Source organism: Salmo trutta, chromosome 16 (genome assembly GCF_901001165.1).
Source record: "Salmo trutta chromosome 16, fSalTru1.1, whole genome shotgun sequence".
Taxonomy (NCBI): domain Eukaryota; kingdom Metazoa; phylum Chordata; class Actinopteri; order Salmoniformes; family Salmonidae; genus Salmo; species Salmo trutta.
Window position 1 is genome coordinate 16625053 of NC_042972.1, and position 16901 is coordinate 16641953.

Here is a 16901-nt window from a genome sequence, read left to right on the forward strand (position 1 = left end):
GAGTACAATGCAGCTCAATATGGAGTATGGGTGGGGGTAGTGAGGAGTGGGTGAGTTGGGTAGTGTTAGACTGGTTGGGAGGGGGAGACTGGTATGGGGGCAGGGTTTTTCTCCAGCCAAGCAGCAATAGAACTGGTCTTGTCCTCGGTCTCTCTCTCTCTCTCTCTCTCTCTCTCTCTCTCTCTCTCTCTCTCTCTCTCTCTTCTCTCATCCTCATTTTAACTAAGATAACCATCTAACGGTGCTCCCTCGCTTAATCCCTGATATGTAAATATAATTAAATCACTCATTTAGTATCATTTAATTGGCCCATGGTTGCTTTCAAGTTAAATCGTGACCAATGGGATTTGAGGAGCTGAAAACTATTCCTCTGTCAAATTCTTGCGGTCATTTGAAGTAGTGCTTCGCTTCAGTTCATATTCAGTGCATATAAAAATGTTTTATTCAAAGCTGTCCTCAAGGCAAAGGGTGGCTACTTTGAAGAATCTCAAATCTAAAATATATTTTGGTTTGTTTAACACTTTTTTGGTTACTACATGATTCCATTTGTGTAATAGTTTTGATGTCTTCACTATTATTCTACAATGTAGAAAATAGTGTGTGTGCACTACCGTTCAAAAGTTTGGGGTCACTTAGAAATGTCCTTGTTTTTTGAAAGAAAAGCACATTTTTGTCCATTAAAATAACATCGAATTGATCAGAAATACAGTGTAGAAGTTGTTCATGTTGTAAATGACTATGTAGCAGGAAAATGCTGATTTGTAATGGAATATCTACATAGGCATACAGAGGCCCATTATCAGCAACCATCACTTGCACATTTTTGGGAATATTCAGAGGTGGAAATATATGCATATTAATACCATTTAAATTGAGATGTTTTATTTTGCCCGTCTTAATCTTTTCTTTTTATTGGCCAGTCTGAGATATGGCTTTTTCTTTGCAACTCTGCCTTGAAGGCCAGCATCCTGGAGTCTCCTCTTCACTGTTGACGTTGAGATTGATGGTTGCTGATAATAGGCCTCTGTACGCCTATGTAGATTTTCCATAAAAAATCAGCCGTTTCCAGGTACAATAGTCATTTACAACATTAACAATGTCTATACAGTATTTCTGAATCAAATCAAATCAAATTTATTTATATAGCCCTTCGTATATCAGCTGAAATCTCAAAGTGCTGTACAGAAACCCAGCCTAAAACCCCAAACAGCAAGCAATGCATGTGAAAGAAGCACGGTGGCTAGGAAAAACTCCCTAGGAAAAACTCCCTAGAAAGGCCAAAAACCTAGGAAGAAACCTAGAGAGGAACCAGGCTATGAGGGGTGGCCAGTCCTCTTCTGGCTGTGCCGGGTGGATATTATAACAGAACATGGTCAAGATGTTAAAATGTTCATAAATGACCAGCATGGTCAAATAATAATAATCAGAGTAGTTGTCGAGGGCGCAACAAGCACGTCCGGTGAACAGGTCAGGGTTCCATAGCCGCAGGCAGAACAGTTGAAACTGGAGCAGCAGCATGGCCAGGTGGACTGGGGACAGCAAGGAGTCATCATGCCAGGTAGTCCCGAGGCATGGTCCTAGGGCTCAGGTCCTCCGAGAGAAAGAGAGAAAGAGAGAATTAGAGAGAGCATATTTAAATTCACACAGGACACCGGATAAGACAAGAGAATACTCCAGATGTAACAGACTGACCCTAGCCCCCCGACACATAAACTACTGCAGCATAAATACTGGAGGCTGAGACAGGAGGGATCAGAAGACACTGTGGCCCCATCCGATGATACCCCCGGACAGGGCCAAACAGGCAGGATATAACCCCACCCACTTTGCCAAAGCACAGCCCCCACACCACTAGAGGGATGTCTACAACCACCAACTTACCGTCCGAAGACAAGGCCGAGTATAGCCCACAAAGATCTCCGCCATGGCACAACCCAAGGGGGGGGGGGGCGCCAACCCAGACAGGAAGACCACGTCAGTGACTCAACCCACTCAAGTGACACACCCCTCCCATGGACGGCATGGAAGAACACCAGTAAGTCAGTGACTCAGCCCCTGTAATAGGGTTAGAGGCAGAGAATCCCAGTGGAAAGAGAGGAACCGGCAAGGCAGAGACAGCAAGGGCGGTTCGTTGCTCCAGAGCCTTTCCGTTCACCTTCACACTCGCCAGACTATACTTAATCATAGGACCTACTGAAGAGATAAGTCTTCAGTAAAGACTTAAAGGTTGAGACTGAGTCTGCGTCTCTCACATGGGTAGGCAGACCATTCCATAAAAATTGAGCTCTATAGGAGAAAGCCCTACCTCCAGCCGTTTGCTTAGAAATTCTAGGGACAATTAGGAGGCCTGCGTCTTGTGACCGTAGCGTACGTGTAGGTATGTACGGCAGGACCAAATCGGAAAGATAGGTAGGAGCAAGCCCATGTAATGCTTTGTAGGTTAGCAGTAAAACCTTGAAATCAGCCCTTGCCTTAACAGGAAGCCAGTGTAGGGAGGCTAGCACTGGAGTAATATGATCACATTTTTTGGTTCTAGTCAGGATTCTAGCAGCCGTATTTAGCACTAACTGAAGTTTGTTTATTGCTTTATCCGGGTAGCCGGAAAGTAGAGCATTGCAGTAGTCCAGCCTAGAAGTAACAAAAGCATGGATTAATTTTTCTGCGTCATTTTTGGACAGAAAGTTTCAGATTTTTGCAATGTTACGTAGATGGAAAAAAGCTGTCCTTGAAACAGTCTTGATATGTTCTTCAAAAGAGAGATCAGGGTCCAGAGTAACGTCGAGGTCCTTAACAGTTTTATTTGAGACGACTGTACAACCATCCAGATTAATTGTCAGATTCAACAGAAGATCGCTTTGTTTCTTGGGACCTAGAACAAGCATCTCTGTTTTGTCCGAGTTTAAAAGTAGAAAGTTAGCAGCCATCCACTTCCTTATGTCTGAAACACAGGCTTCTAGCGAGGGCAATTTTGGGGCTTCACCATGTTTCATTGAAATGTACAGCTGTGTGTCGTCCGCATAGCAGTGAAATTTAACATTATGTTTTCGAATGACATCCCCAAGAGGTAAAATATATAGTGAAAACAATAGTGGTCCTAAAACGGAACCTTGAGGAACACCGAAATTTACAATTGATTTGTCAGAGGACAAACCATTCACAGAGACAAACTGATATCTTTCCGACAGATAAGATCTAAACCAGGCCAGAACTTGTCCATGTAGACCAATTTGGGTTTCCAATCTCTCCAAAAGAATGTGGTGATCGATGGTATCAAAAGCGGCACTAAGATCTAGGAGCACGCGGACAGATGCAGAGCCTCGGTCTGACGTCATTAAAAGGTCATTTACCACCTTCACAAGTGCAGTCTCAGTGCTATGATGGGGTCTAAAACCAGACTGAAGCGTTTCGTATACATTGTTTGTCTTCAGGAAGGCAGTGAGTTGCTGTGCAACAGCTTTTTCTAAAAATTTTGAGAGGAATGGAAGATCTGATATAGGCCGATAGTTTTTTATAATTTCTGGGTCAAGATTTGGCTTTTTCAAGAGAGGCTTTATTACTGCCACTTTTAGTGAGCTTGGTACACATCCGGTGGATAGAGAGCCGTTTATTATGTTCAACATAGGAGGGCCAAGCACAGGAAGCAGCTCTTTCAGTAGTTTAGTTGGAATAGGGTCCAGTATGCAGCTTGAGGGTTTGGAGGCCATGATTATTTTCATCATTGTGTCAAGAGATATAGTACTAAAACACTTTAGTATCTCCCTTGATCCTAGGTCCTGGCAGAGTTGTGCAGACTCTGGACAATGGAGCTTTGGAGGAATACCCAGATTTAAAGAGGAGTCCGTAATTTGCTTTCTAATGATCATGATCTTTTCCTCAAAGAAGTTCATAAATGTATTACTGCTGAAGTGAAAGCCATCCTCCATTTGCGAATGCTGCTTTTTAGTTAGCTTTGCGACAGTATCAAAAATACATTTTGGATTGTTCTTATTTTCCTCAATTAAGTTGGAAAAATAGGATGATCGAGCAGCAGTGAGGGCTCTTCGATACTGCACGGTACTGTCTTTCCAAGCTAGTCGGAAGACTTCCAGTTTGGTTTGGCGCCATTTCCGTTCCAATTTTCTGGAAGCTTGCTTCAGAGCTCGTGTATTTTCTGTATACCAGGGAGCTAGTTTCTTATGACAGATGTTTTTAATTTGTAGGGGTGCAACTGCATCTAGGGTATTTCGCAAGGTTAAATTGAGTTCCTCGGTTAGGTGGTTATCTGATTTTTGTCCTCTGACGTCCTTGGGTAGGCAGAGGGAGTCTGGAAGGGCATCAAGGAATCTTTGGGTTGTCTGAGAATTTATAGCATGACTTTTAATGCTCCTTGGTTGGAGTCTGAGCAGATTATTTGTTGCAATTGTAAACGGAATAAAATGGTGATCGGATAATCCAGGATTATGAGAAAAAACATTAAGATCCACAACATTTATTCCATGGGACAAAACTAGGTCCAGAGTATGACTGTGGCAGTGAGTAGGTCCAGAGACATGTTGGACAAAACCCACTGAGTCGATGATGGCTCCGAAAGCCTTTTGGAGTGGGTCTGTGGACTTTTCCATGTGAATATTAAAGTCACCAAAAATTTGAATATTATCTGCTATGACTACAAGATCCGATAGAAATTCAGGGAACTCAGTGAGGAACACTGCATATGGCCCAGGAGGCCTGTAAACAGTAGCTATAAAAAGTGAGTGAGTAGGCTGCATAGATTTCATGACTAGAAGCTCAAAAGACGAAAACGTCATTGTTTTTTTTTTTGTAAATTGAAATTTGCTATCGTAGATCTTAGCAACACCTCCGCCTTTGCCGGATGCACGGGGGGTATGGTCACTAGTGTAACCAGGGGGTGAGGCCTCATTTAACACAGTCAATTCATCAGGCTTAATCCATGTTTCAGTCAGGCCAATCACATCAAGATTATGATCAGTGATTAGTTCATTGACTATAACTGCCTTGGAAGTGAGGGATCTAACATTAAGTAACCCAATTTTGAGATGTGAAGTATCAAAATCTCTTTCAATAATGGCAGGAATGGAGGAGGTCTTTATACTAGTGAGATTACTAAAGCGAACACCGCCATTTTTTATTTTGCCCAACCTAGATCGAGGCACAGACACGGTCTCAATGGGGAAAGCTGAGCTGACTACACTGACTGTGCTAATGGCAGACTCCACTAAGCTGGCAGGCTGAACAATGTCATGTTATTTTAATGGACAAAACAACGACACTTCTAAGTTACATCACATTTTGAACGTTAGTGTGTATTATAATTAATTTTTTCTCGTTCAAGCTTCGACCCCTTGTCATATAAACTCACATAAGACATGGATGAATGAATAGAATTGCAGGAAATTACCTTTTTAAAACAGCAACAACAAAAAATCTCTGCCCTATACAAAATGTGTAGAATTGCAGGAAATTAGCTTTAAAGCTGCAACATTTTATCTCTGCCAACACAAGGGGTGTGAACAGTTTGGGGTTGCATGGGTTGTGAGGTGGGGGTTTGTTACTTCGCTGAAAAACTACATTGTCCATCCGGACCTTTGCCAGCTAGGAAATTTGAGTTACCGGACCTTGTCAAATAGTAAATGTCATTGTATGCTGTAGCGTTAATACTTCCCTTCACTGAAACTAAGGGACCTTGCCCGAACCATGAAAAACAGCCCCGGACCATTATTCCTCATCCACCAAACTTTACAGTTGGCACTATGCATTGGGGTAGGTAGCGTTCTCCTGGTATCCGCCAAACCCAGATTCGTCTGTCGAACTGCTAGATGGTGAAGCCTCATTCATCACTCAAGAGAACGTGTTTCCACTGCTCCAGAGTACAATTGCAGTGAACTTTACCCCACTCCAGTCGACGCTCGGTATTGAGGTAATCTTAGGCTTGTGTGTAGCTGCTCGGTCATGGAAACCCATTTCAAGAAGCTCCCGACGAACAGTTATTGTGCTGACATTGCTTCCAGAGGCAGTTTGGAACTCGGTAGTGAGTGTTGCAACCGGGGTCAGACGATTTTTATGTGCTACCTGCTTCAGCACTCGGTGGTCACATTCTGTGAGTTTGTGTGGCCTACCACATCGCGGCTGAGCCGTTGTTGCTCCTTGACATTTCCACTTCACAATAACAGCACTTTGATGAACTGACTTGTTGGAAAGGTGGCATCCTATGACGATGCCACATTGAAAGTCACTGAGCTCTTCAGTAAGGCCATTCTACTGCCCATTTTTGTCTATGGAGAATGCATGGATGTGTGCTCGATTTTATACACCTGTCAGCAACGGGTGTGGCTGAAATAGCTGAATCCACTAATTTAAAGCGGTGTCCACATACTTTTGTACATATAGTATACACTGAGTGTACAAAACATTAGGAACACCTTCCTAATATTGAGTTGCAATGCCTTTTTCCCTCAGAAAGACCTCAATTCATTGGGTTATGGACACAAAGTGTCCATGTTGACTCCAATGCTTCCCACAGTTGTCAAGTTGGCTGGATGTCCTTTGGATGGTAGACCTTTCTTTATACACACGAGAAACTGTTGAGCAAGAAAACCCCAGCAGTGTTGCAGTTCTTGACACACCGAACCGGTGTGCATGGTCCCCAACTGCCATACCCCGTTTAAAGGCACTTAAATATTTTGGAATGACAGTTCTCCCTCATTGGCACAGATACACAATCCATGTCTCAATTGTCTGAAGGCTTTGGGGGCTTCCGAGTGGCACATCGGTCTAAGGCACTGCATCTCAGTGCTAGAGGCGTCACTACAGACCCTGGTTCGATTCCAGGCTATATCACAATCGGACATGATTGAGAGTCCCATAGGGCGGCGCACAACTGGCACAGCATCGTCCCGGTTAGGGTTTGGCCGGGGTAGGCCGTCATTGTAAATAAGAATTTGTTCTTAACTGACTTGCCAAGTTAAATAAAATAATGGCTTAAAAATCCTTCTTTAACCTGTCTCCTCCCCTTCATATACACTGATTGAAGTGAATTTAACAAGTGACATCATTAAGGGATCATAGCTTTCACCTGGATTCACCTGGTCAGTCTGTCATAAAAAGAGCAGGTGTTCCTAATGTTTTTACACTCAGTGTATATACTTTTCAAGTCTAAATGACTTGTGTGTGAATAGGGTTGGATGTGTCATTTCACGCTTTTAGCATGTTAACAAAAAACTCTCTCTCCCATTCTCCCTCTCCAACCCCCCCACTCCCCACTCCCCTCTCTCCATCCCTCTTCCCTTTTTCTCCCCCTCCTCCCTCCCTCCAGCCCACCTGTACAAGTGCCCTGCTTTGAGGGACAGCTGTGGCATGTGTCTAAAGGCTGACCCCAGGTTTGAGTGTGGCTGGTGTGTCCAGGAGAAGAAGTGTTCTCTGAGGCAGGAGTGTGTCCCGCTGGAGAGTAGCTGGATGCATGCCACCACCGGCAACAGCCGCTGTGCCCACCCCAAGATCACCAAGGTACGGACGGGATGGGAAGGGTGATACTAGAGGGGGAATTTCTGTAGTAAGCTGAAGTGAGGTAGTTAAGTTTTCTAATGGAGTGAAGTTTCAAAGTGAATTTAGATGAGGTATTGGATTCATGTGGATGAGACTGGGACAGTAGGGTGGTAGAGGACATGGAGAGAGCTAGACACAACAGAGACTGTATTGGCTCACAGATGGGAAGGACAGAGGAGGCAGTCTACGGGAGAGACATCACTGAGATGAGATGACTGTTGAAGGGAAGCTGTGTGCGCGTGTGTTTTTGTTTTACTATCATTGTGGGCAATGTTCCCGTGCGCAGCTCCCCCGGGTCTGCCGCACAGAATAAATATCAGCCCGCTCAGAGAAGCACGAGATTGAACTTCACTCAACTTTCTAGATTTTCCCTGTTAGTTAATTAACATTATCAACGTTTCCCTTTTACTGTTGGATTTGTGCTCGAATCAACGCAGTATTACATTTACATTTAAGTCATTTAGCAGACGCTCTTATCCAGAGCGACTTACAAATTGGTGCATTCACCTTATGATATCCAGTGGAACAACCACTTTACAATAGTGCATCTAAATCTTTTGGGGGGGGGGTTAGAAGGATTACTTTATCCTATCCCAGGTATTCCTTAAAGAGGTGGGGTTTCAGGTGTCTCCGGAAGGTGGTGATTGACTCCGCTGTCCTGGCGTCGTGAGGGAGCTTGTTCCACCATTGGGGTGCCAGAGCAGCGAACAGTTTTGACTGGGCTGAGCGGGAACTGTGCTTCCTCAGAGGTAGGGAGGCGAGCAGGCCAGAGGTGGATGAACGCAGTGCCCTTGTTTGGGTGTAGGGCCTGATCAGAGCCTGAAGGTACGGAGGTGCCGTTCCCCTCACAGCTCCGTAGGCAAGCACCATGGTCTTGTAGCGGATGCGAGCTTCAACTGGAAGCCAGTGGAGAGAGCGGAGGAGCGGGGTGACGTGAGAGAACTTGGGAAGGTTGAACACCAGACGGGCTGCGGCGTTCTGGATGAGTTGTAGGGGTTTAATGGCACAGGCAGGGAGCCCAGCCAACAGCGAGTTGCAGTAATCCAGACGGGAGATGACAAGTGCCTGGATTAGGACCTGCGCCGCTTCCTGTGTGAGGCAGGGTCGTACTCTGCGAATGTTGTAGAGCATGAACCTACAGGATCGGGTCACCGCCTTGATGTTAGTGGAGAACGACAGGGTGTTGTCCAGGATCACGCCAAGGTTCTTAGCACTATGGGAGGAGGACACAAGGGAGTTGTCAACCGTGATGGCGAGATCATGGAACGGGCAGTCCTTCCCCGGGAGGAAGAGCAGCTCCGTCTTGCCGAGGTTCAGCTTGAGGTGGTGATCCGTCATCCACACTGATATGTCTGCCAGACATGCAGAGATGCGATTCGCTGCCTGGTTATCAGAAGGGGGAAAGGAGAAGATTAATTGTGTGTCGTCTGCATAGCAATGATAGGAGAGACCATGTGAGGATATGACAGAGCCAAGTGACTTGGTGTATAGCGTGAAGAGGAGAGGGCCTAGAACAGAGCCCTGGGGGACACCAGTGGTGAGAGCGCGTGGTGCGGAGACAGATTCTCGCCACGCCACCTGGTAGGAGCGACCTGTCAGGTAGGACGCAATCCAAGCGTGGGCCACGCCGGAGATGCCCAACTCGGAGAGGGTGGAGAGGAGGATCTGATGGTTCACAGTATCAAAGGCAGCAGATAGGTCTAGAAGGATGAGAGCAGAGGAGAGAGAGTTAGCTTTAGCAGTGCGGAGAGCCTCCGTGACACAGAGAAGAGCAGTCTCAGTTGAATGCCCAGTCTTGAAACCTGACTGATTAGGATCAAGAAGGTCATTCTGAGAGAGATAGCAGGAGAGCTGGCCAAGGACGGCACGTTCAAGAGTTTTGGAGAGAAAAGAAAGAAGGGATACTGGTCTGTAGTTGTTGACATGGGAGGGATCGAGTGTAGGTTTTTTCAGAAGGGGTGCAACTCTCGCTCTCTTGAAGACGGAAGGGACGTAGCCAGCGGTCAAGGATGAGTTGATGAGCGAGGTGAGGTAGGGGAGAAGGTCTCCGGAAATGGTCTGGAGAAGAGAGGAGGGGATAGGGTCAAGTGGGCAGGTTGTTGGGCGGCCGGCCATCACAAGACGCGAGATTTCATCTGGAGAGAGAGGGGAGAAAGAGGTCAAAGCACAGGGTAGGGCAGTGTGAGCAGGACCAGCGGTGTCGTTTGACTTAGCAAACGAGGATCGGATATCGTCAACCTTCTTTTCAAAATGGTTGACGAAGTCATCCGCAGAGAGGGAGGAGGGGGGGGGAGGGGGATTCAGGAGGGAGGAGAAGGTAGCAAAGAGCTTCCTAAGGTTAGAGGCAGATGCTTGGAATTTAGAGTGGTAGAAAGTGGCTTTAGCAGCAGAGACAGAAGAGGAGAATGTAGAGAGGAGGGAGTGAAAGGATGCCAGGTCCGCAGGGAGGCGAGTTTTCCTCCATTTCCGCTCGGCTGCCCGGAGCCCTGTTCTGTGAGCTCGCAGTGAGTCGTCGAGCCACGGAGCAGGAGGGGAGGACCGAGCCGGCCTGGAGGATAGGGGACAGAGAAAATCAAAGGATGCAGAAAGGGAGGAGAGGAGGGTTGAGTAGGCAGAATCAGGAGATAGGTTGGAGGTTTGAGCAGAGGGAAGAGATGATAGGATGGAAGAGGAGAGAGTAGCGGGAGAGAGAGAGCGAAGGTTGGGACGGCGCAATACCATCCGAGTAGGGGCAGAGTGAGAAGTGTTGGATGAGAGCGAGAGGGAAAAGGATACAAGGTAGTGGTCGGAGACTTGGAGTTGCAATGAGATTAGTGGAAGAACAGCATCTAGTAAAGATGAGGTCAAGCGTATTGCCTGCCTTGTGAGTAGGGGGGAAGGTGAGAGGGTGAGGTCAAAAGAGGAGAGGAGTGGAAAGAAGGAGGCAGAGAGGAATGAGTCAAAGGTAGACGTGGGGAGGTTAAAGTCACCCAGAACTGTGAGAGGTGAGCCATCCTCAGCAAAGGAACTTGTCAAGCTCATTGATGAACTCTCCAAGGGAACCTGGAGGGCGATAAATGATAAGGATGTTAAGCTTGAAAGGGCTAGTAACTGTGACAGCATGGAATTCAAATGAGGAGATAGACAGATGGGTCAGGGGAGAAAGAGAGAATGTCCACTTGGGAGAGATGAGGATTCCAGTGCCACCACCCCCGCTGGCTCGATGCTCTGGCCTGTGCAGAGGGGAGAGAACAGGGATAGACAGACACATAGTTGACAAGCTACAGAAGAGGCTACGCTAATGCAAAGGAGATTGGAATGACAAGTGGACTACACGTCTCGAATGTTCAGAAAGTTAAGCTTACGTTGCGAAAATCTTATTGACTAAAATGACGAAAATGCTAGCTAACTAACACTAACACTACACTAATCAAGTCGTTCCGTTGTAATGTAATAGTTTCTACAGTGCTGCTAGTCGGTAGAGGTTGGCTATTATACAAAAGCAACTTTGTAGCTAGCTAACATAACACTAATCAAGACGTTCCTTTGTAATGTATTTAGTTTCTACAATGCTGCTCGTCGGTAATAGTTGGCTAGGTATGGAACAATGGCGTCGCGGGGGACGGAAATAGCTGGCTAGCTAACCTCGATAATTACTAAACTACACAATTATCAAGCTATGACAAAGACAACTATGTAGCTAGCTAGCTAACACTGCACTAGTCAAATCGTTCCGTTGTAATGTATTAGTATCTACAGCGCTGCTAGTCGGTAACGGTTGGCTAGCTAGCAAACCCACTAGCTAGCAGTGGGTTTGATGACTAGGTGTGTTGACTAAGTCTGGAGTCTGGACAAGGCGTCGCGGCTGACTAGCTAACCTCGATAATTACTCTAAACTACACAATTATCTTAGATACAAAGACAGCAAAGACAACTATGTAGCTAGCTAACTAACACTAACACTACACTAATCAAGTCGTTCCGTTGTAATGTAATAGTTTCTACAGTGCTGCTAGTCGGTAGAGGTTGGCTAGCTAGCAGTGTTGACTAGCTAGCAGCTAGCAGTGTTGACTACGTTAGGAGGACGAAAAAATAGCCAGCCTCGATAATTACTCTAAACTACACAATTATCTTTGATAGCTAAGAAAAATTGCTCAGATCAAACAAACCAAACCATTGTAGTGTAAAGAAGTGTAATATTACCTGTGGAGCGAAGCGAAGTGCCACTGCTCGCTCCGTACCGGAAGTAGTCGTCTAAGCCACTTTCAATGCAATATACCGAAACAAAACAAACTATGCAAGATATTTTGTTGTAGGCAGAAAGCATTAGGAGTAGGATTATATTGCATTGACACGCATGACTCAGCTTGTACTCATAACCAATCACATCTGCAGTAGGCCTATACTCTATGCAAATAGAACATTGCCATATATGGATCTGTGCCATTCACTTTGAACTGGACAGTTTTTACAGCATGAGCGGTCATGAATAGATGAGCTTGTTTTGAGATCAAAGCAAGAGTTGCATGTAGCCAAGTGTACACATTAAGTGATAATGCCTGAGAAGCCGGTGTTTGGAGAATTCATTGGCATGGGTGTTGTTAGGCCGGAAACCGAGCCAATATATCCTCAAAACACCGGCTTCCCGGCATTATCATTTTTATACAACAGGTTACCAACATATTCAAATAATGACTGACATATTTTCATAAACAACTTTATTTTGATTTAGTTCCCGAGGGGCGCAGAGGTCTAAGTCACCGCATCTCAGTGCTAAAGGCGTCACTACAGACACCCTGGTTCAAATCCAGGCTGTATCACAACCGGCCGTGATTGGGAGTCTCATAGCGCGGTGCACAATTGGCCCAGTGTCATCCGGGTTTGGCCGGTGTAGGCCGTCATTGTAAATAAGAATTTGCTCTTAACTTACTTGCCTAGTTAAATAAAGGTGAAATAAAAATGTAAAAAAATTATTGGATACATTTTTTTCATAGTATTTCATCCTTCCACAAGTTATATTCCTGACACAAATCTAGGGTTGCTCCCCAAGCTGGCTGGTCATTCGTTCTATTGGTTCGTTCAAAATGTTCCATTGCCATACTGACTGGCAACGTTCTTATCCCTTGCTTGCTAGTTCGCCATCTACGGCTAACTTACAGTCACATCAAATAGTGCAGCCAGAATAACAGCAAAGTAGCCGCGTTTGCGTTTGTTTAAGCTGTTTTCTTGTGACATTTATTACACTGTTGTTCAGCCAACACCACAGCTAACACAATAACTTCAAATTGAAGCTGGAAAGACTGCAAACTACAGTAGCTGCACTTCGTTTCATTTTACCTTTTTTCAATTGCCATTTGTTTTGTATATATCCATAAAAAGTATGCCAGTTGATTCATGATTCCGACTGGCTGAGAAACGCTGCCTGCCTGTCTGTCTCGTCCTGACTCGTTCATTACTATGGGACAGCTGGAGATCGAATTTGAGTATTGAAACAATGTTGCAAATGTCGGAGAGACAGACAGCAAGGTATATACAAATCTCCGCTGTTGAAAACAACTAAATGTTAGTCTAAATAAATGTGAGAATGTCTAGATGCTTTTATGGTGGAGATCAAGTTTATAACTTTCCTGGCTGGGCTGATGAGACAGAGAAAATAGGCATTTTAATGTCATAGAATGGAATGCGCTTTTAACCAGCATTCAGCATTCAGGATTAGACCCACCCGTTGTATATTTGTTTATATCCTTTGCTAGTTAGTGAATTATTAGCCAAGTTGGAGATCATTTGTAGTCAGCAATGGGGGAGTGATTGCTTCCTACAAGAGCACAAAACGTGTACATTTCTAGACATCTTTGAAAGACAAGTCAATCAAATGTATTTATAAAGCCCTTTTTACATCAGCAGATGTCACAAAGTGCTATACAGAAACCCAGTCTAAAACCCCAAACAGCAAGCAATGCGGATGTAGAAGCACGGTGGCTAGGAAAAACTCCCTAGAAATGCAAGGAACCTAGTTAGAAATCTAGAGAGGAACCAGGCTCTGAGGGGTGGCCAGACCTCTTCTGGCTGTGTTGGGTGGAGATTATAAGAGTACATTGCCATTTAAGGGCAGATTGTTCTTCAAGATGTTCAAATGTTCATAGATGACCAGCAGGGTCAAATAATAATCACAGTGGTTGTAGAGGGTGCAAAAGGTCAGTACCTCAGGAGTAAATGTCAGTTGGTTTTTCATAGCCGAGGTCGAGACAGCAGGTGTGTGAGAGAGAGAGAGAGTGAGTCGAAAACAGCAGGTCCGGGACAAGGTTGCACGTCCGGTGAACAGGTCAGGGTTCCCTAGTCGCAGGCAGAACAGTTGAAACTGGAGCAGCAGCACGACCAGGTGGACTGGGGACAGCCAGGAGTCATCAGGCCAGGTAGTCCTGAGAAATTGTCATAGGGCTCAGGTCCTCCGGGAGGGGAAGGAGAGAGGGAGAGAGAGAAAATTAGAGGGAGCATACTTAAATTCACACAGGACACCAGATAAAACAGGAGAATTACCCCAGATGTAACAGACTGATCCTAGCCCCCCAGCACATAGACTATTGCAGCGTAGATACTGGAGACTGAGACAGGTGGATCGGGGGACACTGTGGCCCCATCCGACGATACCCCCAGACAGGGCCAACAAGGCAGGATATAACCCCACCCACATTGCCAAAGCACAGCCTCCACACCACTAAATAGATATCAACAGACCACCCACTAACTACCCTTAGACAAGACTGAGTATAGCCCACAAAGATCTCCTCAACCGCACAAGCCCGAAGGGGCGCAAAACCGGACAGGAAGATCACGTCAGTGACTTAACCCACTCAAGTGACACACCCCTCCTAGGGACGGCATGGAAGAGTGCTAGTAAGCCAGTGACTCAGCCCCCGTAATAGGGTCAGAGGCAGAGAATCCCAGAGAGGGGAGCTGGCCAGGCAGAGACAGCAAGGGCAGTTCATTGCTCCAAGTCAGGTAAATCATTTTGGGGTTTTTTGTCTTAAAGGAGCAGAGTTGTATTTTGAGGCAGGCTTGAATAAGCAAAGTAGCCAATTGGCAGAGGATAGCATCATTTGTCTAATTCTCTGTAATAACGGTATGGGAATAACAATGCATTTTTAAAAATATAAAGTGGTTTCTTGCATCAAACAACACAAGAACATTTTCAGTCACCTCCTTGTCTGAAGGACAAGTGGATAAACAGGATAATGTTAAACCCTGCATGGAATGTAGGCCTACATTGAACACCACACATTGGCTGCTACTGTAGACTGAATGATAGAACAGCTAATTCCATGTTAAAATGTTATGAGATCAATTTCCTCCATTGTTTTTGATGGTGGGCCACTCTGGTAGGCTTATATTATGATCAACTAGCCACAGAGCCTAGTTGACCACTGTCTGAAACTGTAACTTAAAGCGGTTACAGCCTCAGTGTTCACAGTAACACACACTGGAAGTTGCACAGAATTTAAACAATGTTCAAGTTTGAGCTCAGTAGACCAGAAATGTCAGCTTTTATTTCAGCTCATGAAGCATGGGGCCAACACTTTACATGTTGCGTTTATATTTTTGTTCAGTGTACTCAAGTGTTTCCTTTATTTTGGCAGTTACATGGTGTTTTTTCTCTCTCTCCCTCCCTCCCTTTCTAATCCTTTTCTCCCTCTTTCTAATTGTCACACTGAGATGGAGAATATACAGTTTTTCATAAATTACATTTATATCTGCTTTTTCATTTCAGTTTTCTACTACCTCCTTACTGAAATGTGTGAGCTAGTTCACTGCGGGGGGTGAAGGATCACGTCTCCTTTGCATTTCACTTCATTTCCTGTTTGACACAAGCCTCCTCAGTTTCTGAATGCTTAATGGAGATATTGGAATAATTGGGGCACTGGCACACAGATAGATCCGCTAGCTAATGCTCCCTCACTCACTCATGCTGCACTTATCTCTTTGAAACAAGCGCACAAAGGCAATTGGGTTGTGTGTGTGTGGGTTGGAGGGAAGTGTGTGTGTGTGGGTTGGAGGGAAGTGTCTGTGTGTGTGGGGGGGGATCTAAGGAGTGGGGCTAAAGCTTGGCCTGAGGGCAAGATGTTGGTGGTACAAACAGAACACGGTGAAAAAGCAGACACAGTATAAGAGCTTAAAATATAGAGGGTTTGGAAAGCAAGAAACCAAGTGAAAAGAGAGAGTGTCTTAACAGTGAGACACAAGGGAAAAAACAAATTAGCATCCACCTAATACTATCACAATGTTACCTCGATGTTGCTACAACATTGCCATATTATTTTCCTCTGACATTAACATTACGGGAACATTGGACAGTGGACAAACTGAAAACCTCTCATCTTTCCTTGAAAATATCCGTCTGGGTTGTTCCCTTTTAGGTAGTGTAACATTTCACATTTGAAAATTCTTTCATAGAGAGCACTTGTTAAACTTAAAAATAATAAAACCATGTTTTCCCATCTCAAGAGATTAAATTCAAAACTGTCTATATGTCACGTTCTGACCATAGAAAGCTTTTATTTTCTATGGTAGAGTAGGTCAGGTTGTGACAGGGGTTTTGTCTAGTTTATTTATTTCTATGTTGGGTCTAGTTTCTGTATTTCTATGTGGGGTTCTAGTTTCTGTATTTCTATGTTTGGGTTTTTTGGGATGATCTCCAATTAGAGGCAGCTGGTCATCGTTGTCTCTAATTGGGGATCATAATTAAGTTGTTGGTTTTCCCACTAGGTTTTGTGGGAGATTATTTTTGAGTAAGTGTATGTTGCACCGCTTCGTCACGGTTTGTTGTTTTGTTTATGAGTTTATTTGTATGTCTTGCATTGTTTCACAGTTAAAATAAAATGTGGAACGATACACACGCTGCGCCTTGGTCCCATTCTTCAGACAGCCATGACACTAGTAAGTGCCAAATTAAGTAACCGTGTTGACCATAACAGTAAATCCCCATGTGGCTGGAGTAATGGGAGCTTCTTGTGTGTAACAGGGAGGGGCAATTGAATTCAAGTTTCAAACTTTTTTAAACATTTTTATTTTTGCTTGTCAATCTATGGGTTGGTGTGTTTTGCTCGACCCATTCAGTTTTCCACCAGAAAATGGCCAAAAAGAGTAGAACCAGCTTACCTGCTTTTACACTATGATTTTACTATTAGATGTTCAATGTTTCTTTTGAAACAAATATTTAAAAAGGAATATTTTCACCATATTAAAACAAGAGTTCATTTTACAAAACACGGTTGACTTTAAAATGAGGGACAGGTTTTTTCTTTCTTACCTTAAAATGAGTCACTAATTAATGAATGAAATGACAATCAAAATGACTGTCAAAGCAACAATATAACTAGGGCTTT

The 16901-nt window shown here is 44.6% G+C and overlaps 1 protein-coding gene across 3 annotated transcripts in view; it reads left to right on the top strand.

Annotated features, from left to right (window-relative positions):
• LOC115150182 (plexin-A1) overlaps positions 1–16901 on the top strand; it is a 364140-nt gene that overhangs the window by 251204 nt on the left and 96035 nt on the right. For all 3 annotated transcript variants that reach the window (XM_029693188.1, XM_029693186.1, XM_029693187.1), the window contains exon 12: positions 7313–7503. In XM_029693188.1, coding sequence (XP_029549048.1) covers positions 7313–7503 — 191 coding nt within the window. The remainder of the gene's footprint in view (positions 1–7312; positions 7504–16901) is intronic.